The sequence below is a fragment of the Hylobates moloch genome, unplaced genomic scaffold, assembly GCF_009828535.3.
Source record: "Hylobates moloch isolate HMO894 unplaced genomic scaffold, HMol_V3 SCAFFOLD_9, whole genome shotgun sequence".
NCBI classification, from domain to species: domain Eukaryota; kingdom Metazoa; phylum Chordata; class Mammalia; order Primates; family Hylobatidae; genus Hylobates; species Hylobates moloch.
In genome coordinates this window covers 806,740-829,497 of record NW_026652284.1, presented here as the reverse complement: position 1 = coordinate 829,497, position 22,758 = coordinate 806,740, and the positions used below count along the sequence as shown (strand labels likewise).

Below are 22,758 nucleotides of genomic sequence, written 5' to 3'. Positions count from 1 at the left end.
AGCCCTTCACCTGGGAACCCCCACTCCAGGCCCCAGCGAAAGGACCATGTTGGTGGGGGCTGCCCCTGGCCTGGGGTGGTTCCTCACTGGTGCTGAGACCTGGGGCCTCCTTTGGCCTTGTGGGCCCCAGTTCCCTCTATCCCACCTTCTCCTCTCCCTGGCGCCCTGGCTGTGCCCCACCTGCTGTGCTGGCCAGAGACCACAGCCGATGGTGCCTTCTAGTGGTGCTGGGGCCGCCGAAGTCCCAGGGAATGGAGCTGCCGTCCCCGTGGAGCGCAGGGTGGCCACGGGGCCAAGGCAGACTCTGCTGGCCCCTCAGTCCCCTGTGGCTGCAGAACAGGGCAGGAGGAGGGACCGGCGACTTGGCCGTGACCGTGTGGAGTCGGGGGCAGGGCATGCCGGGGGTGGGCCTGGGGGCAGGGCCCCCCAATCCTCAGGTCTCGACTTGGGGGCACAGAGGCCTTGAGCCACCCATTGGGAAGAGGCCTATATACTTTAGCTCTCTGGGTGGGAGGTGGCTGAGGGGGTGGGTAGTGTGGACGCCTCAGAGGCCCTGGGCCGCCAGAGCACTCCTCGGAAACCCCCAGGCCCACGGGGAACAGAACCATCGGTGGCCACACAGGGCTGACCAGGGCCTGGCCAGTGGGCTTAGCATGTCTTCCGTGGGACCCTCTTGTGGGGGCCAGCTGCCCTGTGCCCCTCACCCCTGGCTAAGTCCTGGGGCCACTGCAGGAAGGTTGGGGGCTCAGGGAGCTGGAGCGCCAGGCCTGGGGCTTGAAGGCCCAGGAAGGTTCTGTGCCAGGCGGGCTGGGGCGAGCTCTGTGGGTGCCCACGGCAGCAATCCTGGGCTCAAGGGGGTCCTCCTTTGGAGCTCCAGAGGGGTCAGACCCTTCCTGGGGACGCCAGGCAATGGCGGATCACAGGCCAGGCTGTGGGGGCCGTGGGGGCCGTGGGGTCACAGGGCTGCAGGAGGGTCCAGGTGCTGAGGGGCACAGGGTGGTGGGCGGGAGCCCAGAATGGGGCAGCCCGGGAGGGAGCATAGACCAGCCGTGGGGAACCCCCTCCCTCAGGACAGCCCCCCAGGACTGGGCCCAGCTGTGGAGACCCCCTCCCTCAGCACAGTCTCCCCAGGGACAGGGCCCAGCCATGGACTGGGGGCTAGTGGGGCCTGGGGAAGTCCCAGGGGAGTATCTTTCAGGCCAGTGCTGGCGTGGTGGGGGGCAACCCTGGTGGGCATGGGCTCAGGGGCGCTGAGGTGACACGACTGCTGCAGAGACCGTGTTTGTAACAAAGTAGGCTTTATAGGTCCCTGAGGGCAGGCAGTGCGGCTGGGGCGTGGGGCGCGGGGTACGGGGCATAGGGTGCGGGGCGTGGGGCGTGGGTGGCCGCCCCTAGGACCTTGCGTTCTCGGGCTCCTCGCGTTCCTCCTTTGCTGTCCCCGGGGAAGGCTCTTGCGCTGGGTGCCTGTCGCCTGCGCCCGACTGCTCCATGCCTGGGGCCTGGGGCTCCCCATCGTGGGTGCTGTCCAGGTCGGGGCCGGGCGGCCGGGGACGCTGCAGCACCAAGGGAGGTGGCGCAGGCCTGCGGGCGCCCGGCTGGTCTGGGGCATGCGACGTGGGTGGCCTGGAGGACTTGGCCTGGCGGGTCGGCGGGGGCAGCTGGCGGCGGAGGCTGCAGGAGCCCCCCAGGCGCGGCCACAGGTCAGCCTCACCATTGTGCAGGAGCACGAAGCGGCGCTGGGACAGCAGAGGCAGCATCTTCTGGCCGCGCAGGCTCTTCTGGAAGGTCTCGAGCACCAGGTCTGGTGCAGGTGGGGGAGAGAGGGTGAGTGGGGGGCAGAGGCTGGGGCTGGAGGGGGTGGGGAGGGTGTGAGGGTGGGACCCAGGTGGGCTGAGGTGTGGGGAAGGTTGGGGCAGGGGGCGGTGCTGCCACACAGGCCCTTGGGAGGTGGAAGAGGCCCACCTGTGGGGGTCTGAACTTGGGAAGAGGGCGGGTGGGCATTCAGGACTGGGCAGGCTGTGGGAGTGTGCGGTGGGGGCTTGGAGGGCTCACCCAGGGTCTCGATGACCACACCTGGGATGACCTCCTTCAAGACCTCGCAGTTGGTGTGCAGGGCTGGGTTAGAATTCATCTCCAGCAGCCATACCTGCCCCAGATGCCAGTCAGCCCCTCCCCAGCCCGAGCCCACTGGGCCGGCAGGAGGCAGAGGCCGAGGCCCTGGTCCTCATTCAGACAGATGGCTCTGGGAGATTGCTTCCTTTCTACAGCCTCGCTCCCCTGTTTGTCCACTGAAGCTCTGAGGGTCTGAAGCTCTGGCCTGAGGGGGCTGCTCTGAGGAGGGGGTGCAGTTCCATCCCAGGTGCATAGGAGATGAGCCTCATGGATACACCCGTCCCCAGGGCTGCATGCAGGCAGGGTGGGGGCTCACTGCAGAGTCTGCCTGGGGCCTGCCAGTGTGGTCAGGGTGTGCAGATGGCCCCTGCCTCCTTGCATCTGTCTACCATGCCCCCCGCCGCCCAGGACAGCACCTTGAAGTTGTCATCGATCAGGAAGTCACAGCCAATGAGGTCAAAGTAACCCAGCTTGCAGTCCAGCTTGGGCTTGGCGGCCAGAAAGCAGTGGGCCATGATCTGCTGCATCCGCTTCTGCAGGGAGGCAGGGAGGCATCCTGGCTGCGGCCTGTAGGCCCTGATCACACCCCAGGTCTGAACAGCCACAGCCACGTCCCCCACCTGCACTCCTGTCTGAACCCGCACCTGTACAGCCACACCTGCCCACACGTTTGTGCACTCAGCATCACAGGCTCACAGCCAGAAACTCACTCAACAAACTCCTGCAGCTCCTGTGTCAGGCACTGGAGATACAAGAGTGAGGAAAACTCACAGGAAATCTCTGCCCTTGAGCAGTTTGTCACAGCAGAAGAGACGGATAGCAAATGGGATACATAAAATCTCGAATCTTGGTGAAAACCGTGAATTATGTTGTATTTTAATGTGCTCTGGTTTCATTCTCTACTCCCCAGCTTGGTGGTTGCCTCAAAAAAACAACAGCGTGCATCCCCAGAACTGGAGATAGCAAGAGACCTCATTTATAAAAAAAAATTGTCCTTATTTGTTTTCTTATGTCTAGTGGTTCCTTGGAAGATCCCACTTGAAAGGACTAACAGAAAGTGTGAGGGCCGGGCACGTGGCTCACACTTGTAATCCCAGCGCTGTGGGAGGCCGAGGCAGGAGGATCGCCAGGCCCCAGGCGGTCAGTTTGAGACCAGCTTGGCCAACATGGTGAAACCCCATCTCTACTAAAAATACACAAATTGGCCGGGCGCGTGGCTCACACCTGTAGTCCTAGCACTTTGGGAGGCTGAGGCAGGAGGATTGCTTGAGCTCAGGAGTCTGAGATCAGCCTGGGCAATATAGGGAGACATTGTCTCTACCAAAAAATTAGCAAAATTAGCTAAGCTTGGTGGTGTATGCCTGTAGTCCCACCTACTTGGGAGGCTGAGGTGGGAGGACTGCTTGAGCCCAAGAGGCAGAGGCTGTGGTGAGCTGAGATTGTGCCACTGCACTGTAGCCTGGGTGACACAGTGAGACTGCCTAAAAGGAAGTAGTATGACGATGATGTCTTATCAAATAATAGAGAATATCGGTGAAGAGAGAAAAATTATAAAAGAGAATCAAATAGAAATTCTGAAGTTTAAAAGTAGAACAAATAAAAAATTCACTAGAAGGGCTCAACAGCAGATTTGAGTTGTTTGCAGATAGAGGCCAATTGGGATTATTTAGTCTGAGGAACAGAAAGAAAAAGGAGGCCGGGCGCAGTGGCTTCACGCCTGTAATCCCAGCACTTTGGAAGGCCAAGGCAGGTGATCACTTGAGGACAGGAGTTTTAGACCAGCCTGGCCAACATGGTGAAACCTCATCTCTACTAGAAATACAAAAATTAGCCAGATGTGGTGGTGCGTGCCTGTAGTCCCAGCTACTTGGGAGGCTGGTAGGCCAGAGGATCGCTTGAGCCCAGAAGGAGGAGGCTGCAGTGAGCTGAGATTGCACCACTGCACTTCATCTTGGGTGACAGAGACCCTGTCTCAAAACAAAAAAAAGAGAGAGAGAGAGGGAAGAAAAATAAAGCCTCAGAGACCTGTGGGTGGGACACTGTCAAATGGACCAACATATGCATAATGGAAGTCCCAGAAGGAGAGAAGAGAAAGGAGCAGAAACAATATTTGAAAAAATAATGGCAGAAAACTTCCCAGTTTAATGAAAAACAATCTACACATTCAAGAAGCTCAATGAACTCAAAGTAGGATAAACTCAGAGATCCACCACCTCATCAGCAAACTTCTAAAAGACAGAGAATGTCGAAATCAGCAGGAGAGAAGCAGCTCGTTATGTACGAGGCATCCACAGAAGGATGAACAGCCAGTTTCTCACTGGAGGTCGTGAGGGCAGGCAGTGGGATGGCATATTCAAATTACCAAAAGTAAAAATACTGTTGACCAAAAATTCTACATCTAGCAAAAGCTGCTTCAAAAATGAAGGGGAGATTAAGACATTCCCAGATAAACAAAAACAGAGGTAGACTTGCCCTAACGTCCTTCAGGCTGAAATGAAAAGACACTAGACAGTAACTGGAACTCACAGGAGGAAATAAAGAGCCCCAGAAAAAGTCATTGTGTAATTAAACATGAGACAGCATACATGTATTTTTTGCATGTGATTGTTTTGTCCTAAAAGACAACTGTATACAACAATAATTATGAATCCATGTTGACGGACACAAATATACTGAGAGCTGTAATTTGTGACAACAGCATAAGAGAGGGGTGAGGCTGTGTAGGAGGAGTGTTTTTGTATACTTTTGAAATTAACTTGGTATTAATAAAAACTGAATTGTTTATTTTAAAACATTTTTTATTTTAGAAACAGAGTCTTGTTCTGTCGCCTAGGCTGGGGTAATGTGGTTTGATGGTGGCTCACTGAAGCCTTGACCTCCCGGGCTCAAGTAATCCTCCCATCTCAGCCCCCCGAATAGCTAGGACTGCAGGTGCACACTCCCATGCTGAGCTAATTTTGTTTTTTAGAGATGGGGTCTCACTCTGTTGCCCAGGCTGCTTTCAAACGCCTTGCCTCATATGATCTTCTTACCTCAGTCTCCCAAAGCGCTGGGATTACAGGCATAAGCCACCACACTCACCCTAATTGTAGTAAATTAAGATACAATATTAATGGTAATCCTCAGGACAACCACTAAAATAACTCAAAAACATATAGTAAAAGAAATGACAAGGTAATTAAAATGCTACACTAAGCCAGGCGTGGCAGCTCATGCCTGTAATCCCAGCACCCTGGGAAGCTGAGGTGGGTGGGTCACCTGAGGTCAGCAGTTTGAGACCAGCCTGGCCAACGTAGTGAAACTCTGTCTCTACTAAAAATACGAAAAATTAGCCGGGTGTGGTGGCATGCGCCTGTAATCCCATAGGGAGGCTGAGGCAAGAGAACCGCGAATCCAGGAGGCAGAGGCTGCAGTGAGCCGAGATCGCGCCATTGCACTCCAGCCTGGGCAACAAGAGCAAAACTCCATTTCAAAAAAAAAAAGCTACACTAGAAAATATCTCTCTAAAACAATAGGAGGCAGTAATGGGGAAATTGAGGAACAAAAAATGACATAAGACAGAAAACAAATAACAAAATAGCATATGTAAATCCTACCTTATCAGTAATTATTATTATTATTATTTTTTAAGATGGAGTCTCCCTCTGTCTCCCAGGCTGGAGTACAGTGGCACAATCTCGGCTCACTGCAAGCTCTGCCTGCCGGGTTCACGCCATTCTCCTGCCTCAGCCTCCGGAGTAGCTGGGACTACAGGCGCCCGCCACCATGCCCGGCTAATTTTTTGTATTTTTAGTAGAGACAGGGTTTCACCGTGTTAGCCAGGATGGTCTCGATCTCCTGACCTCGTGATCCACCCACCTCGGCCTCCCAAAGTGCTGGGATTACAGGCATGAGCCACCGTGCCCGGCCCCTTATCAGTAATTATACTAAATGTAAGTGAATTAAACTTTCCAATTAATAGACATTGACACAGTTTGTTAAAAAAAACATGATATACCATCTACAAAAGATACTTTAGTTTCAGAGACAAAAATAGGTGGAAAGTAAAGGGATGGAAAAAGATGTACCACGCACATGGTAACCAAAGTAGAACTGGAGAGTGTCTACACTCATATCGACTGGAGTGTCTACACTCATATCGACTGGAGTGTCTACACTCATATCGACTGGAGTATCTACACTCATATCACAGAAAATAGATTTTACACAAAAATTATTACTGCAGAGTAAAAGAAAATTTTTATAACAATAAACCAAGAAGATCTAATAATCATAAACATACACGAACCCAACAACAGAGCCTCAAAATATACAAAGCAAAAAACTGACAGATCTGAAGGGAGAAGTAGACAACTGAATATCCCACTTTCAATACAGAGACAGAAGATTAACGAGTAAACAGAAGACTCGAACAACATTATAAACCAAACAGACCTAACAGACATGTTGGGAGCAGGCCCCGCCCAGAATCTGGCCATAAACTGGCCCCAAGACTGGCCGTAAACAAAATCTCTGCAGCACTGTGACATGTTCATAATGGCCCTAACACCCACGCTCGGAGGTTGTGGGTTGACGGGAATGAGGGCAAGGAACACCTGGCCCACCCAGGGTCGAAAACCACTGAAAGACATTCTTAAGCCACAAACAACAGCATGAGCAATCTGTGTCTTAAGGGCGTGTTCCCGCTGCAGTTAACTAGCCCAACCTATTCCTTTAATTTGGCCCATCCCTTTGTTTCCCGTAAGGGATACTTTTAGTTAATTTAATATCTATAGAAACAATGCTAATGACTGGTTTGCTGTTAATAAATATGTGGGTAAATCTCTGTTCAGGGCACTCAGCTCTGAAGGCTGAGACCCGATTTCCCACTTCACACCTCTATATTTCTGTGTGTGTGTCTTTAATTCCTCTAGCGCCGCTGGGTTAGGGTCTCCCTGACGGAGCTGGTCTTGGCACAGACATCTACAGAACACTCCACCCAAAAGCAGGATACACCTCCTTCTCGTGGTGTGCACATGGATATTCTCCAGGATAGACCATATGCTGGGACATAAACAAGTTTCAAGTGTTTTTTGTTTTTGTTTTTTAATGATCCACTTAATGAATAGTAAGTTTGTTGTTTTTTTAAAGATGGGGTTTTGCTGTGTTGCCCAGGCTGGACTCAAACTCCTCGGCTTAAGCAATGTTTCCATCTCAGCCTCCTGAGTAGCTGGGATTACAGGTATGTGCCAACACACCAGCTCCAATAATTTTTCAATAATTTTTAAAGGGTTGAAATTATAAAGTATGTTCTCTGACACAATGGAATGAAATTAGAAGTCAATAACAGAAGGAAAATTGGAAAAATCACAAATATGTGGAAATTAAATAACAGGCCCTTAAGCAACCAATGGGTCAAAGAAAAGCTCACAAAGGAAATGTAAAAATACTTTGCGGCCGAGCATCATGGCTCATGCCTATAATCCCAGCACTTTGGGAGGCCGAGGCAGGTGGATCACCTGAGGTCAGGAGTTCAAGACCAGCCTGGCCAACATGGTGAAACCCCGTCTCTACTAATAATACAAACAAAATTAGCCGGGTGTGGTGGCAGGTGCCTGTAATCCCAGCTACTTGGGAGGCTGAGGCAGGAGAATTGCTTGAACCCAGGAGGCGGAGGTTGCAGTGAGCCAAGATTGCGCCATTACACTCCAGCCTAGGTGACAAGAGTGAAACTCCATCTCAAATAAAATAAAATATAAAAATAAAAATACTTTGAGACAAATGAAAATGAAGACAACACACAAAATCTTATGGATGCAGCAAAAGTGGTGGTCAGAGGAAAATGTATAGCACTAAACACCTACCTTAAGCAAGAAGAAAAAACTGAAATCATAACCTAACTTTGACCTTAAGAAATTAGAAAAAGAGAGTTTGAGACCAGCCTGGCCAGCATGGTGAAACCCCGTCTCCACTAGAAATACAAAAAAATTAGCCGGGAGTGGTGGCACATGCCTACAGTCCCAGCTACTCGGGAAGCTGAGGCAGGAGAATCACTTGAATCTGGGAGGCAGAGGTTGCAGTGAGCTGAGATTGCCCCACTGCACTCCAGCCTGGGCAACAGAACAAGACTCTGTCTCAAAAAAAAATTTTTTTTTCAATGGACTTTTTCCCCAGAAATGGAAAAGCCAATCTTAAAATTCATATGGAATTGTGGAATTGTAAGGGGCCCCTGAATAGCCAAAATAATCTTGAAAAAGAACAATATTGAAAGACTCACATATCCCAATTTCAGGACTTACTACAAAGCTACAGCAATCAAAACCATGTGGTACTGGTATAAAGACAGACATATACACTAATGGAATGGAACTGAGAGTCCAAAAATAAACACTTGCAGCTCTGGTCAATTGGTTTTTGATACTATGCCAGGACCATTCCATGGGGGAAAGAATAGTCTCTTCAACAAATGATGCTGGGACAACTGGATAGCCACATGCAAGAGAATGCTGTTGGATCCCTAACTCACACCATACACAAAAATTAACTGGAAATGGATCCAAGACCTAAATGTAAGAGCTAAAGCTATAACATTTTAGAAAGAAACATAAGTGTAATTTTCACACTGCTGGATTTGGCAATTTTTTTTTTTTTTTGAGATGGAGTCTTGCTCTATCACCCAGGCTGGAGTGCAGCAGTGCGATCTCCACTCACTGCAACCTCTGCCTCCCGGGTTCAAGTGATTCTCCTGCCTCAGCCTCTTGAGTAGCTGGGACTACAGGTGCATGCCACCACACCCAGCTAATTTTTGTATTTTTAGTAGAGATGGGGTTTCTCCACATTGGCCAGGCTGGTCTCAGACTCCTGACCTCAGGTGATCCACCTGCCTCAGCCTCCCAAAGTGCAATGGATTTTTATTTTTTTATTTTAATTTTTTGAGAAGGAGTCTTGCTCTGTTGCCCAGGCTACGGTGCAGTGGCACGATCTTGGCTCACAGCTATCTCCACCTCCCGGGTTCAAGCAGTTCTCTCTCAGCCTCCCAAGTAGCTGGGACTGCAAGCACCTGCCACCATGCCTGGCTAATTTTCATATTTTTAGTAAAGATGGGGTTTCACTATATTGGTCAGGCTGGTCTTGAACCCCTGACCTCAGGTGATCTACCAACCATGGCCTCCCAAAGTGCTGAGATTACAGGCGTGAGTCACCGCGCCTGGCACAATGGATTTTTAGATATGACACTAAAAGCATGAGTAACCAAAGGAAAAAAATGGATAAATTGGATTTCATCTGAACTAAAAGCTTTTGTGATCAAAGGACATTATCAAGATAGTGAAAAGACAGCCACAATATTCAATAAAAATATTGGCAAATCATATGTCTGATAAAGGCCTAGTGTTCAGAATATGTAAAGAACTTTTGGCCAGGCGTGGTGGCTCACGCCTGTCATCCCAGCACTTTGGGAGGCCGAGGCGGGCAGATCACGAGATCAGGAGATCGACACCATCCTGGCTAACACGGTGAAACCCCGTCTCTACTAAAAATACAAAAAATTAGCCAGGCGTGGTGGCAGGCGCCTGTAGTCCCAGCTACTCGGGAGGCTGAGGCAGGAGAATGGCGTGAACCCAGGAGGCAGAGCTTGCAGTGAGCCGAGAATCGCGCCACTGCACTCCAGCCTGGACGACAGAGCGAGACTCTGTCTCAAACAAAACAAAACAAAACAAAAACTTTCACAAGTGGACAATAAAGAACAGCCACAGCATTTGAATAGACATTTCTCTAAAGAATATACATGGCTGGCCAGTGAACACATGCAGTTATTTGTCATTAGCAAAATGGAAATCAAACCCACAATGAGATATCCCTGCACACCGACTGGATGGTGATTCTTTAAGAAAGAGAAGAAAATAACAAGTGTTGGCAAGATCTGGAGAAACTGGAAAAGTGATTCCTGGTTCCTCAGAAAGTTAAGGGTGTTACCCTGTGACCCCATGACTCCATTCCTGGGTATTTTCCCAGGAGCCCTGAAAATATATATTCATACAAACATTTTTCTGTGAATATTTATAGCAGCATTATTCATCATAGCTCAATAATAAAACTCAGTGTCCACCAGCTGATGACAAAATATCGTCCATCCATGTGACAGAATGTTGTATGAAAGGGTTACATGGCTGGGCGCAGTGGCTCATGCCTGTAATCCCAGCACTTTGGGAGGCCAAAGCAGGCGGATCACCTGAGGTCAGGAGCTCAAGACCAGCCTGACCAACATGGCAAAACCCTGTCTCTACTAAAAATACAAAAATTAGCCAGGCATGGTGGCGGGTGCTTGTAGTCGCAGCTACTTTGGAGGCTGAGAGAGAAGAATTGCTTGAACCCGGGAGGTGGAGGTTGCAGTGAGCTGAGATTGTGCCACTGCACTCCAGCCTGGGCAACACAGTGAGACTGTCTCAAAGAAAAAAAAAAAAAAAGAAAGAAAAGAAAAGGATACGTGGACCACGTGGATGAACCCTGAAAACACCACGCTAAGAGAAAGGAGACAGGAGAGAGAGAAGGTCCATCAGCGGTGGCCTGGAATGGCCGGCAATGCAGCTGTGACGGCTGATTAGCAGTTTCTTTTTTGGGGTGATGAAATGTTCTGGAATTGGTGGTGATAATTGCACAACTTTTGAAATACTTAAAGCCACTGAACTGCACACTTTAAGATAGTGAATTTTATGTTCTGTGACTTATCGCAATTAAGAGAGAGTTTGGGACACGTGAGGAAAGTAACTGGAGGCTCCTCTGAGCGCCGCCGTCCCAGCCACAGTGACAGGCGCCTGTGGGTGAGGAAGGACGGTGTCTGGCTGCTGCTTCCGGGGCCTGGCCAGGGTGACCAAGACAGATAAGAGTCCTTCGGCCAAGCCCTGTTTTAATCCCAGTTTCACACCGCGCTGCTCAAGGGCCTTTGCTGCCAGGGTTGTTTGAAGTACCCCCACAGGTACCCCCACGGAAAGGAACCCTGCAAAATTAGGACACCCCACCGCACACGGCCCTTAGCTAGGGAGAGTCCGGGCCTGCACGGGCAGCTGCTGCTGCCCCAGGACACCTGGCCCAGGGGCTACTGTCGGCCCTGCCTGCCAAGTGGAGGATGTGAAAGGAACAAAGACTCTTCACACGGTGGCTGTCACTGAAGCCGAGCTGTCCCCTGACCCTACAGCGAGGCTGCTCAAAGGGACCCATGACGACAGACCCCCGGCTGTCCCCTGACCCTATGGAGAGGCTGCCCACGGGACCCATGCCGACAGACTCCCGGCTGTCCCCTGACCCTATGGCGAGGCTGCTCAGAGGGACCTGTGCCGACAGACCCCCGGCTGGGCTTTCCGTCCGGGCCTTTGCTGGCTGCTGGGGACAGGCACTACCAGCTAAGTGAGCAGAGATGCTGGAAGGGTTTGGTTCCACACGGTCAGGTCACACTTCAGCACAGCCACCCACGCATGCCAGGGACATCTGTGTGCCTGGTGCCCGGCCTGGCCATAGCCCCCGCCCCGAGAGATCTCACCCCCAGACTGGAGGGCACAGTGGACGCACCGTGAGGGTGGTGAAGACCCAGTCCTTGGGGAGGCCCCGGGCCTTCCAGAACGTGTTATTGATGTGGCGGTTGAGGCGTTCCATGCTCCACACCGTGCCCTCCTTCAGCAGCATGTACAGAGGACTCTTCTTCTGCATGAACTGGGGGCACACGGTGCCTGGAGACCGGCTCCCAGAGTGTCCAGAGGGCCTGTCCTCATGGGGGTCCCCAAGAGAACATCCCCCTAACCTAGAAGGCCTGTTCTCTGGGGGTCCCCTGAGACAGCCTCCCCCTAACCTTGCTTCCCCGGCCCCACCATGACCTGCCTGCAAAGACCCTCCCACAAACACCTTCATCCACTGAGACCCCCTTCAGCCATGAGGACCCCACAGATCTTCACAGAAGGCCCCTACCCTGGACTCTCCCATGAAGATCCTTCCCCAGAAACTTCTGCCCACAGGGCCCTCCTCTGACGCCTCAGAATCCCCTCGGTTCCCATGCCCACCCACACCCCATCCTCAGAAAACTCAGCTGCGGCTTGGGAGCCAGGCTGCACGTTGGGGGCTACAGGGCTCTGAGCCCTTTCGCCAGCTAAGGGACTCCCTGCCATGCCCTTCTTCTGACGTGGCCAAAAGAGGGAGGTGAGAGGCAGTGCTGACTGCTGGTGGGGACAGCCCAGGCTACTTCCAGGCCTGAGACACCTCCCGGCCTGGGCCACCTCCCGGCCTGGGCCACCTCCAGGCATCTGTAGCTGCACCCCCTCTGCATCCCCTAGCAGTGAGAACCTCCCTCTAATCTCATCCCAAGGCTGCAAGGAGGGCCCTCATCCATGGCAGACTCTTACCTGGTTGGTCAAGTGGCCGCTGAGGTTGCTGGAATGGGGGTCGTAGAGGCTAAGGGTGAGGCGGGCATAGCCGTGGCCGAAGAAGATCATGTAGGGTGTGGTGCAGGCGATGAGCAGGTAGGAGCGCACGTCAAACTTTCTCCCGTCCAGCAGCAGCGGGTTCTGGATGTACCTGGGGGCACCATGTCGGGGCTGCTGGGCTGAGTCACGGGGCCAGCCTGGCCTGCGTCCCCTCACACCCCACCCCGTGCCTGGGCCATTTCCTCAGCGCCCTGCCTCTGTCCCAGGTGTGACCTCCAGGGAAAGGGGGCATTTCTGGGCATGAATATGTCAGGGGAATTGGGAGGAAGGGCCTGGCACCCTGATTGGTGCCCCAGGGCATAACTGCAGTAGGAGCCTGGAGGGCTGCCTGGAGGAGGAGGGCATGAAGGTGGCTTTGGAGAGGAAGGGAAGGAGTGTGCCAGGTGGGCAGCAGGGGGGCACACTAGGCAGAGGGAGCACACCAGGCAGAGGGAGGGCGCCAGGCGGAGAGAGCACGCCAGGTGGAGGGACGCGAGGGAGGAGCCGATGGAAGCTGGGGACGGCGGACCGCAGCTGTGGCCAGAGTGAGGCTCTACGAGGGTCGGGGGTGAGGTCGACAGTCTAAACCTTCAGCCTCCTGCAGCCACGGGGCTTTCTGGAGGAAGCCTTCCCACTCAGGGAAGGAGTGGTCAGTTTGGCCATAGGCCTGAGGGCTGCAGCTGGCTGGCTGGGCTGGGGAGTAGGGGGGCTGGCAGCCGGGAGGCCACCCAGGCCAGGCCACCTGCAGGGCAGAGGGGGCCCCAGCTGAAGGACAAACTGACCAACCCCTCAACCCTGGATCCTGTGTCTGTGACCGCGGCCTGGTGTGACCCCTCCCCTCTGCTGGCTACACGGGGGCCCGGCTGTGGTCTGCACAGGGGCTGGTGGTGCGGCTGCCTTCCACGGCCAAGGGCTCCTCGGCGGCCCTGCCGACCGCACCAGTGGGGCCCGGGTCAGCCGGCCCAGACCCTCACCCCTCCGGGCACCCGCGGCCGCACCTCTGCACCACCCGCGCCTGAGGTCCCCGGAACGGCGTCTTGTGGTGGATGGGGTCGTCCTCCATGCTTCGGGTCTTGGCCTGCAGGGCGGCAACTTCCTCCTGGTTCCGGAGCAGGAAGATGCCTTTGCCCTGGTTGGAGGCTGTGGGCTTGCAGATCCATATCTGGGTTTCTGCAGAGAGCGCGGCCTGAGCTCCTGCCCCCGCCCCCACCTAGCCCCGCCCCCAACCCGGCCACGCCCCTCCTAAGGCCCGACCAAGACCCGCCCCTCCAGGCTGGGACCCTCGTCCCGGCCATTCCAACCTTGGCCCTGCGCTAACCACACGCCTGGCCCCTGCCCGTGCCTCGACCGCGCTCACCCGGACCAAGCTCCAGCCCTGGCCCCAGTGCCCTCATACCCCAACCTCCACGAAGGCCAGACCCTCCCCTTTCCAACTCCTCAGTCCCCACCCAGACCAGGCCCAGCCCTGGCCCCTTCCTGACCACCTCGTCTCGTCCCAGCCCCCCGCAGCCCCTCCAGACCCAGCCCTGCCCTCATCAGCCCCCGCCTTGGTCCAGCCCTGACCCTGTCTCCCCAGGGCCAGCCTGGTGTCCGGCCAGCAGCCTCTCACCATCAAACAAGGTGAAAAAGGCCTCTCTCTCGTGTTTGAGGTCCAGGCGGTAGGTCTCTGGGAAAAATTCTTCCATTCTCAGGACCCTGCAGGGCAGGGAGGCAGGAGGATGAGCTGCTGTCCCTTCGCCCCAGGCTGGGTGGGCGGTTTGAGGCCCAGCCTGTGGCCCAGCGGGAGGGAGCGTGGGCACTGGCACCTGGCGCCCGCGGCCGTTCTCCTTGTAGGGACTCTGCGTTTCCTGCCCCTTTGCAGCCCCCGCCACGGGCTGTGCTGCTGGCTGCGTCCTTCTGGCTGCCGACCCCCACCCAGGCCCCTCCCGCTGGCTGCTTTTTCCCTCACAGTTGCTCAGCCATTTGTGAGCCACCAGCTCACCGCAGTGTCTCATGGCTATATGGGCAGAGAGCGCGGCCTGAGCCCCGGGCCCTGCCCCAGCTCTGTGTGCACGGGGCGGGGCGGCGGGGGGTCAGCGTGGCTCTCTGCCTGGCCTAGCTGAACCTCTGACTCTAGCTTGTGATTTTCCTTTGTGTGGGACCCTTGCCCTGCTTTCTCCTTTTCAGACGACACCAGGTTTAGGTCTGAACTTCGGTCTGAAGGGCCCCTCACAGCTGGGCTGTGTGGGGAAAAGAGAGATCAGCCTGTTACTGTGTCTATATAGAAGGAAGTAGACATAAGAGACTCCATTTAGTTCTGTATTTGAGATGCTGTTAATCTGTGACCCTACCCCCAACCTTGTCCTTGCAAGAGACATGTGCTGTGGTGACTTAAGGTTAAAAGGACTTTGGGCGGTGCAGATGTGCTTTGTTAAACAAGTGCCTAAAGGCTGCTTATGGTTAAAGGTCATCACCATTCTCTTAAATCTAGAAAAAAAGAAGAACATTCCTCTCCTGCCCATCCCTGGGCGATGGATGGAGCAATGCTGCCAGAAGGTTTATGGAGATGTTCGCATATGCATCTCAAAGGCACAGCATTTTCTTTTGAACTTATTGATGTTGCAAGGCCTATTGCCCAGTCACTCCCTTATCTTTTTGATGGTAAAGATAATTATCAATAAATACTAAGGGAACTCAGAGGCCGGTGCCGGTGTGGGTCCTCTGTAAGCACAGCACCGGTCCCCTGGGCCCCGCTTTTCTTTCACTACACTTTGTCTCTGTGTCTTATTCCTTTTCTCAAGTCTTTCGTCCCACCTAACGAGAAGCACCCACAGGTGTGGAGGGGCAGGCCACCCCTTCAGGGCTGAGTCTACCTCTGTGGCCTGAGGTGTCCTGGGCTTGTCCACGGGAGGTCCTCCAGGGTGGGCACTGCTGCGTCCTTTTCCAACCTGCAGCCCAGGGGACAGAGGGCCTGGACTGAGGGGCCAGCTCATGGTGCTTGGAGCGGGTGGGGACTGGGGGATGGGGCATGGGTGGTGAGTGGGCAGACACGTGAGTTTTGGTGGAAGGAGGTGGCTGGGTGGACGGTGGTGCCTGGGGGAAACGGCTGTGTTGCTCTAGAAACTGCTGTGGAAGCGGACGCTGGACATGGTGTAAAGCTGGCGTCACGGGCAACCAGGGGCGAGGGGTGCAGATGGAGGCAGCTGCGGTTGGCTGGGCGGGTGCTTGGTGCAAAAATGTCTGGGCCAAATGAAGTGTGGGGGGGGATAAGTGGGTCCATAGAAGGGCAGTGGGTGGGGCTGGCAGCAGGAGGACGAAGTCGCTAGGATGGATGGCCCAGACTTGGGTGAGCGATGGACGGCCTCACTCAGGGCACCCACGGGTGACGGTGGGCACGGTGTGGGATTTTGGATGGATGGGTGTTTGGGGTGAAGGCAGATTGACAGGTGGGTTGTACCTGGGTGGGTTTGTGAGATGGACGGGTGGGTGAGTGTCAGGCCCAGTGGGTTGGGGATGTGTGGGATCTTCCATGTTCAGCCACGGGGAAGAGGGTGGGCTTATGGGACAGGTGTTTGGCCATTTAAAGGACAGGTGGAAGGTGGAGGCAGGTGCTGACAGGTGGGGGCTGGGGCCAGCCTGGGAGCCCAGGTGGGCAGGGGCAGGGACGGGCGGAGGGGCAGGGGCAAGGGCAAGGGAAAGGGCAGGGGCGGGTGCAGGGGCAGGGGCAGGGGCTGGAGCCAGCCTGGGAGCCTGGGTGGCCAGGCGCAGGGGCAAGGGCAGGGGCAGGCGCAGGGGCAGGGGCAGACTCACCTGGCCTGGGCCCCCCCCGGCGCCTTGCTGGCCTTGCTCATGGCCCGTGCCCGTCCCCGAAGGGTGCTGAGCAGCCCGATCTTGGTGGTGAGGAGCTTGTTGTTGGGAAGCTGGTACAGCAGCTGCTCTCCTGGAGGTCAGAGGCCAGGGCTCTTGTGGAGGGAGCGCAGGACCTCGGTCCCCACCCCTCCAACCTGCCCCGTGCTCCGGCCCAGGAGGCCCCTGCAGGCTGCCCGCCCGTGGTGCCGGCTCCCGCTACCTTCCCGGAAGCTGCCATAGCTGTCTCGGCTCTTGACCTCACACCACTTCAGCGTGTAGTCGTCCCGGCGGCTGTCCTGGATGCGCTGCCAGCCCTTGCTTTTGCAGTAGGAGCTGATACTGCGAGGGGTGGGGGCGGGGGTGACCTGAGGGCTGAGGCAAGGGGTTGGGGACGACGGGCGGCCAGCGGAGGCCGGGCCGGGCCCCGGGAGCAGGCGGTGGGTATTCAGCGGGACCAGGGCCGCCCAGGGCTGCTACTCACATTGCGGCCCCGTTGCTGCCTCCAATGTAGAAGAAGGGCCCCGGCCGGGTGCTGTGGGGCGATGGCTTCCCCCCGCCAGGCAGGAGCCCCTCCAGGAGGGCAGCTGAGGGCCCGGCGGCGCTTGTGTCATCCGAGTCTGCAGGCGGGTGGCTGGTCAGGAGCCCAGGGGGTCCGGGCGTGGCAGAGGCTCTTTCTGCCCCCTCCAGGTCCGGCCCACAGTGCCCACCTGCGTGGTGGTCTGGCTGGCTTGGCTGACACAGGAGTCCCTCCTCCTGGCTGCTCCCCATTGGCCTCTCATGGGCTGGGCCTGTGAACGGGGTGGGGTCCCACTGGGGTGGCTACGGGAGCCGCCCACTCAGCCTGGACATGGCTCCCAGCCCATTTCTCCAAGACCCTGGACAATCCCCCTGGCCGGTCTGGGGCTCAAGTTCAGTCTGAGGTCTGACCCCACCAGGCGGCCTGGGGACTGCTTACACCTGGGGAGGGGCCATGACCACCGTCCAGGGCCAGCCTTCCCACTGGCAGGTTCCAGGTGGGGGTGGGTAGCTCGGAGCAGGGGGCAGGGAGGTCGCCCCTCCAACCCTCCTCACCAACAGGGCAGTGGCCTGGTGCAGGGCAGGGGCTGGGCTGTGAGGCCGGTGCTGGGTGCAGACGTGACGCAGGGATGGTCCCAGGAGGGCAGGGGTCACAATGTCCATGATGATGTCATGGGTGACCCAAGGGGCCATTGTCAGGCCAGGAGACGAGGGGCTGCCCTTCTGGGGGCAGGCAGTGCTGCCCATGGCTGCCCATGGGGGTGGTGCCAGCCAGGTGGAACCCTGGGCCGTGGAGCACGGCAGCTCCCCTCTGTGCATGCAGAGCCCGGCGCCCACAGCCAGCCCCTCTCTCGGAGCAGCGGGGCATGGCCGTGTGTGGGTCCTGCCCCTGCCCCATGAGACCGACTGACTTTCTTGGGGATGGGGCACCCGTCCCAGGGAGGCCTTGGCCCCGGAGAGGTAGGGGGCAACCCAGGGCTGCTCTATTCACCTGGGACTCGAGCCCGAGGCCTCCGCTGGACCCTTGGCCTCTTGCCCCTCTTGGAGCCGGCTTGGGTCCGAGTGGGTGGTCCCCGGCGGTGGACGAACTGTGTGCAGCTGTGGGCCATTGGGCGGGGGGCGCCAGGGCGAGGGCCCTGCAGGGAAGATGCCGCTCTGACCCTCCTGTGGGAACTCCGGGCGGCCCGAGGCCCCAGCGCTTGGCGCGTCCTCCCCGGCCGGAGCTGCTCCTCCGGCGTGGCTGAGCTCGGCCTGGGTGCCAGCTGGAAGGAGGGGCAGCGTCAGGCCTGCTGGGTGGGGTGCCTGCCTGAAGAGTGGAGGGTGGGAGGGCTCCCTGGCCTGAGCAGGGGCCTCCTCTGTCTCTGCTGCTGACCCTGGAGCCCAGTTGTGGGCTGTGTGCCGCCTCCTGGTACCTGCCATCAGGGTTCCTCTGCGGCCACCCCTGGGCGCCAGGCCTGACCCCCAGGACACTGTCCCCAGCAACACCTTCCCATGTTGCAACTTAGGAACTTCTCAGGAATTTTCAGCCAGTCCCTGGACAGATCTTTCTACCTCTGTCTCCAGTGACAAACCCATCCTGGGGCTGCTTGGGAAGTGAGGGCTTCTTTTTTTTTTTTTTTTTTTTTTGAGATGGAGCTTCATTCTTGTCGCCCCGGGTGCAGTGCAATGGGGCGATCTTGGTTCACTGCAGCCTCCGCCTCCCAGGTTCAAGTGATTCTCCTGCCTCAGCCTCCCAGGTAGCTGGGACTACACGTGCCCGCCACCACGCCTGGCCAACTTTTTGGATTTTTAGTAGAGGTGGGTTTTCTCCGTGTTGGTCAGGCTGGTCTCAAACTCCCAACCTCAGGTGATCCACCTGCCTCGGCCTCCGAAAGTGCTGGGATTACAGGTGTGAGCCACCGCACCCGGCTTAGGTGAGGACTTTCAAGGGTTTGAAGGAACTCGCCCAGGAAACAGGGGAGCACACGGCAGTGTCGGGCAGAGGCTGCGGAGGCTCTGAGGCTGGAGAAGGCTGGGGTAGGCCTGAGGCTCCAGGCTGGGAGCAGAGCTCTCCAAAGGCAGCCCCTGCAGCTGGTCTGACCTGCAGAGGCGGCGGCACCGCTTTTGCCCACACGAGGCCTTTGTGTCTGCCCCTCCCTGCCCTGCCTGAGGGACATGAGGGAAGGAGACAATGAGGAAGCCCAGGGGCCGGGGAAGGTGGGGAAACCAAGGTAGCCGTCCGCACAATGACCCAGCCGGGTGGGGCCACTGGGGCCCGTCCTCAGGGAGGAGCAGAACACAGGCTGGGCCCTGCACCTGTGGCCAGGAGAGCCTCACGCCCTCTTCCTAGGGTGGGCTAGGCAAGAATGGAAGAAGTCAGGAGCCCTGAGACCCCCTCCCCACCCAGAACAGGAGGACTTTTGGAAGAGGCTGGACCCTGTGCTGGCACGGAGCAGGTGCGTGCGAGACTCTGCATTAAATGGGAGACCTCAGCTCCTTCTCATGGGTTCTCAGCACCCAGGAGTCCTGCTGGGGAAGGGGATCCTCTAAAGTACTGACTCCCAGGCAAAGGGCTGCCCAGGCCCAACAGGAATCATCAGAGGGACTCCCAGGTGTGAACAAGAGTGACACACGGACGGCCGGGCACGGTGGCTCACGCCTGTAATCCCAGCACTTTGGGAGGCCGAGGCGGGTGGATCACAAGGTCAGGAGATTGAGACCATCCTGGCTAACACAGTGAAACCTTGTCTCTACTAAAAATGCAGAAAATTAGCTGGGTGTGGTGGTGGGCGCCTGTAGTCACAGCTACTCAGGAGGCTGAGGCAGGCAAATAGCTCGAACCCGGGAGGTGGAGCTTGCAGTGAGCTGAGGTCACGACACTGCACTCCAGCCTGGGCGACAGAGCAAGACTCCGTCTCAAAAAAAAAAAAGAGTGACACACAGACACATCTACACACACACACACACACAAGGAAGAGGAAAGGGGAGAAACAGGGAAACAAATCCGCCTGGAAAAGGCTGGGGTGGTGGAGGCAGGACCCCTCAGAGAGCCGCATGCTTTTAAAGCAAAGGCACAGAGAATACAAAAGAGCCGGTGGGAATTAAAAATGCAACACCAGGGTTGGGATTTAAGTCAAGGAAATTGCCCAGAAGGGAACCCTGGGGATGGGGCTGTGGGTGTGAAGCTGAGGTGCCGCGCAGCAGGGTCACTGTGGAGCCCCAGGCCACCGAGGCCACTAGCAGCCCTCCAGCCTTCCTGGGAACACACAGGGCTGGAACCCTCCCAGGAGGCTCCCAGCCGGGAATTCCAGGAATTCCATACCTGGCCTACCAGGTGTGGAGGTGGGAAAAGGTGTGGAGGTGGGAAAAGGTGAGGAGACATCCATCTCTCCGGGAAGCCTGGAAGACTCTCACAGGAGTGAGGTGTCAGGGAAAAGATGCAGCAGCTGTGAGCTTGCAGCTGACCTGATGACTGTGTGCCCCAGCCTCTCCAGCTGCACAGCATCAGCCTCTCCAGCTGCACAGCGGCTGGGAGCAGCAGCCTCTCTCCACCTGCACAGCGGCTGGGAGCAGCAGCCTCGCAGGGTTGCTGCAAAGATGGAGTTTCCACATGTAATGTCAGGACAGCACCCACTACACACTGCGAGGTCCACAGGGCTATGGTGATGGTGATTGTGTGGGTGAGGGGGAGGCAGAGAGCTCAGGGACGGCTCAGGATAGGCGGGAACACAAGCACATGTGAAAAGCAAGGCGATTGCCAACTCTGAGGAAAACAAATGGGTGCGACCCGGGGAGGCCAGGCAGCTCTGCCCTAAACATCATTCTTGCCGGGATGATACGGACAGGGCAGCGTGTGGAAGACAAGCCCCTTTCACCGTCCACGGGGAATTTCTGCACTGGAAGCTCCAGAAGCAGCAGCATCAGGTGCTTTTTGGAAACAGGCAGTTAGAAAGTGGAAGCACAGCACCCACCCCCCCCACTCAGGAAACTGCCTCCGTCTCTTCTGCTGCAGAAGCAGCAGCTGGAAGAGGTGGCCAGGTGCTGATTTCATTGTAAGCCTGAGGCCTCCTTTGGGCTTTTCTAACTTTGTGTCCTTACTGTGCTCACAAATAACTAAATAAGTTGTGAGCTGTTATTTCTTGTCATTGAAATTAAAGGTTTTTTTTTTCTTTTTTTGAGATGAAGTCTTGCTCTGTCACCCAGGCAGGAGTGCAATGGCGCAATCTCGGCTCACTGTAACCTCTGCCTCCCAGGTTCAAACAATTCTCCTGCCTCAGCCTCCTGAGTAGCTGGGATTACAGGCGCCGCCTGGCTAATTTTTGTATTTTTAGTAGAGACGGGGTTTCTCCATGTTGACCAGGCTGGTCTCAAACTCCTGACCTCGTGATCCACCCACCTCAGCCTCCCAAAGTGCTGGGATTACAGGTGTGAGCCACCGCCCCTGGACTGAAATCAAAGGTTCCTTAAGCGGCTGCCCACTGTGTGTGTGGTGAACCTGGGGCCTGAACGCAGGTGGGACGCAGACTCCCAAGTGTCGGAGGCCGCTGGCTCCACACGCCTGTTGATCTAGCAAATGCTCTTTGGAGTCTCTGACGGACGCGATTCTAAATCCAGAAGGAAAGCGTCTCACTCTGAGATGCTGACTGACACGTCCTTTATAGTGGTGGGACTCGGAAAACAGGTGACGCCTGGGGTGGAGGACGGTCGTGATGCCCCTCGATGGGGACATGGTGTAAAGGTGGCGTGGAAACTCGGTTCACGACCTTACGATAAATTGTAAAATAATCGTTTTACCTGGTGAGACGAAAAGACCGGCAGGAGACGGCACCCCGGTAGGATGAACAGAAGAGACTTTTAAACCTGAAGAAATCGTCCGAAAAGCGACCACACGTTAGTGTACTGCTGCGAGTTCTCCCCCCAGAATCCAAGCTTGGCCACCTGGGGCCCTAGGAAGGTACTGACATTTTTCGAAGAGTTGGTGCCTCCCTGCCGGAGGCCGCTGTCAGAGGACGCATGACCTGTGGTCTCAAGCAGCGGTCCATCCAGGACTTGCTCTGTGGAGGCAGACCTGGTCCCAGGCCACAGAGCTCGTCCCAGGGCTGGCCAGCCCTCCCACCCCGCCCGGTATACACGCCGTTTCCCGGCCTGGCCTGGGCCCGAGCCTCTGGCACGGTGGCGCTAGGGTCCGCGACCCGCAGAGCAGGCTCAGCCTGGCCCCACCCTACCCGATCCCTGTCCAGTCCCCTCCCCAGCCTCCTTCTCTCCTGGGCAGCCTCCCGAGGGGACCTGCAGGCAGGGCGTAGGAGGGCGGGGCTGAGCCCACTGGACCCCGGCTGGTGGCCGCCAGCGCCTCTTACCTGCCCTGCCCACAAGGTCCTGGGAGCCTGGGCCAGGAAACAACAGTGGTGACCCGGCAACCGTCTCCTGGCAACCGCCGCCCAGCCGGAACCCAGAGGTGAGCGTGGGTTTTCGGAGGATCGGGAGGGGCTGCTGAGTGGCGGGGCCGGCCCGGGAAGCCGGGCTGGGGGCTGAGGCTGGAGAAGGGGTCTCATGGGCACAGCTGCCTCCCAGTCACTGCTGGGCCTGAGCCCCGGTCTCTGCCCCTCCGCCCGGCCCTCCCAGGATGGTCCCTGAGCCGTCTGTCAGGCCCCACCCATGCTCAGCCCCCCAGGACCTGGCCTGGGCCGGGCTCCGCGTGCACCCTGGTGATGTTGGCCGGATACACGGCTCTGGCCTAGGCCAGGCTCTGCGTGCACCCTGGTGATGTTGGCCGGATACACGGCTGCCAATCCCTGAGCATTCTCTGTGCTTCACGTGGTCAGGTCCCTGTTCTCACTCCACAGCCCAGGACGAGGTGCCGCTGTGCCCCCCTCTGCAAACAGGAACCAGGGGCTTC

General features: G+C 56.6%; 1 protein-coding gene across 13 annotated transcripts; it reads right to left on the bottom strand.

Annotated features, from left to right (window-relative positions):
• Window positions 1-1,281: 1,281 nt before the first annotated feature.
• On the bottom strand, window positions 1,282-21,976 carry TTLL10 (tubulin tyrosine ligase like 10). Of its 13 annotated transcripts, none has more exons than XM_058444235.1 (13): window positions 21,825-21,976; window positions 21,657-21,722; window positions 16,849-17,155; window positions 16,588-16,739; window positions 16,329-16,458; window positions 15,392-15,466; window positions 14,149-14,234; window positions 13,538-13,709; window positions 12,480-12,651; window positions 11,656-11,850; window positions 2,529-2,645; window positions 2,053-2,146; window positions 1,282-1,801 (listed from the first exon to the last, which is right to left on the bottom strand). In XM_058444235.1, exons 3-13 carry the CDS (start codon window positions 17,133-17,135, stop codon window positions 1,392-1,394), a joined length of 1,890 nt encoding a protein of 629 aa, XP_058300218.1. In that variant the 5' UTR covers window positions 17,136-17,155; window positions 21,657-21,722; window positions 21,825-21,976; the 3' UTR covers window positions 1,282-1,391. The 13 variants fall into 13 exon arrangements, with proteins under 13 accessions (XP_058300218.1, XP_058300216.1, XP_032614456.1 ...); XM_058444233.1 differs by lacking the exons at window positions 21,657-21,722; window positions 21,825-21,976 and adding an exon at window positions 17,875-18,042 and having other exon boundaries at window positions 16,849-16,984; window positions 17,075-17,155; XM_032758565.2 differs by lacking the exons at window positions 21,657-21,722; window positions 21,825-21,976 and adding exons at window positions 17,439-17,515; window positions 17,871-18,040 and having other exon boundaries at window positions 11,656-11,796; window positions 16,588-16,706.
• Window positions 21,977-22,758: the final 782 nt, after the last annotated feature.

Bases quoted from the DNA above. Each gene is read 5' to 3' on its own strand.
- TTLL10 (XM_058444229.1), bottom strand. From the start codon at position 17,992: ATGGCCCACAGCTGCACACAGTTCGTCCACCGCCGGGGACCACCCACT. The intron at 16,740-16,848 runs GTGAGTAGCAGC...CCCTTGCCTCAG, and splicing joins GGCAGCAACGGGGCCGCAAT to CCCTCAGGTCACCCCCGCCC. The intron at 14,235-15,391 runs GTAGACTCAGCC...CCTGCCCTGCAG, and splicing joins GGACACCTCAGGCCACAGAG to GGTCCTGAGAATGGAAGAAT.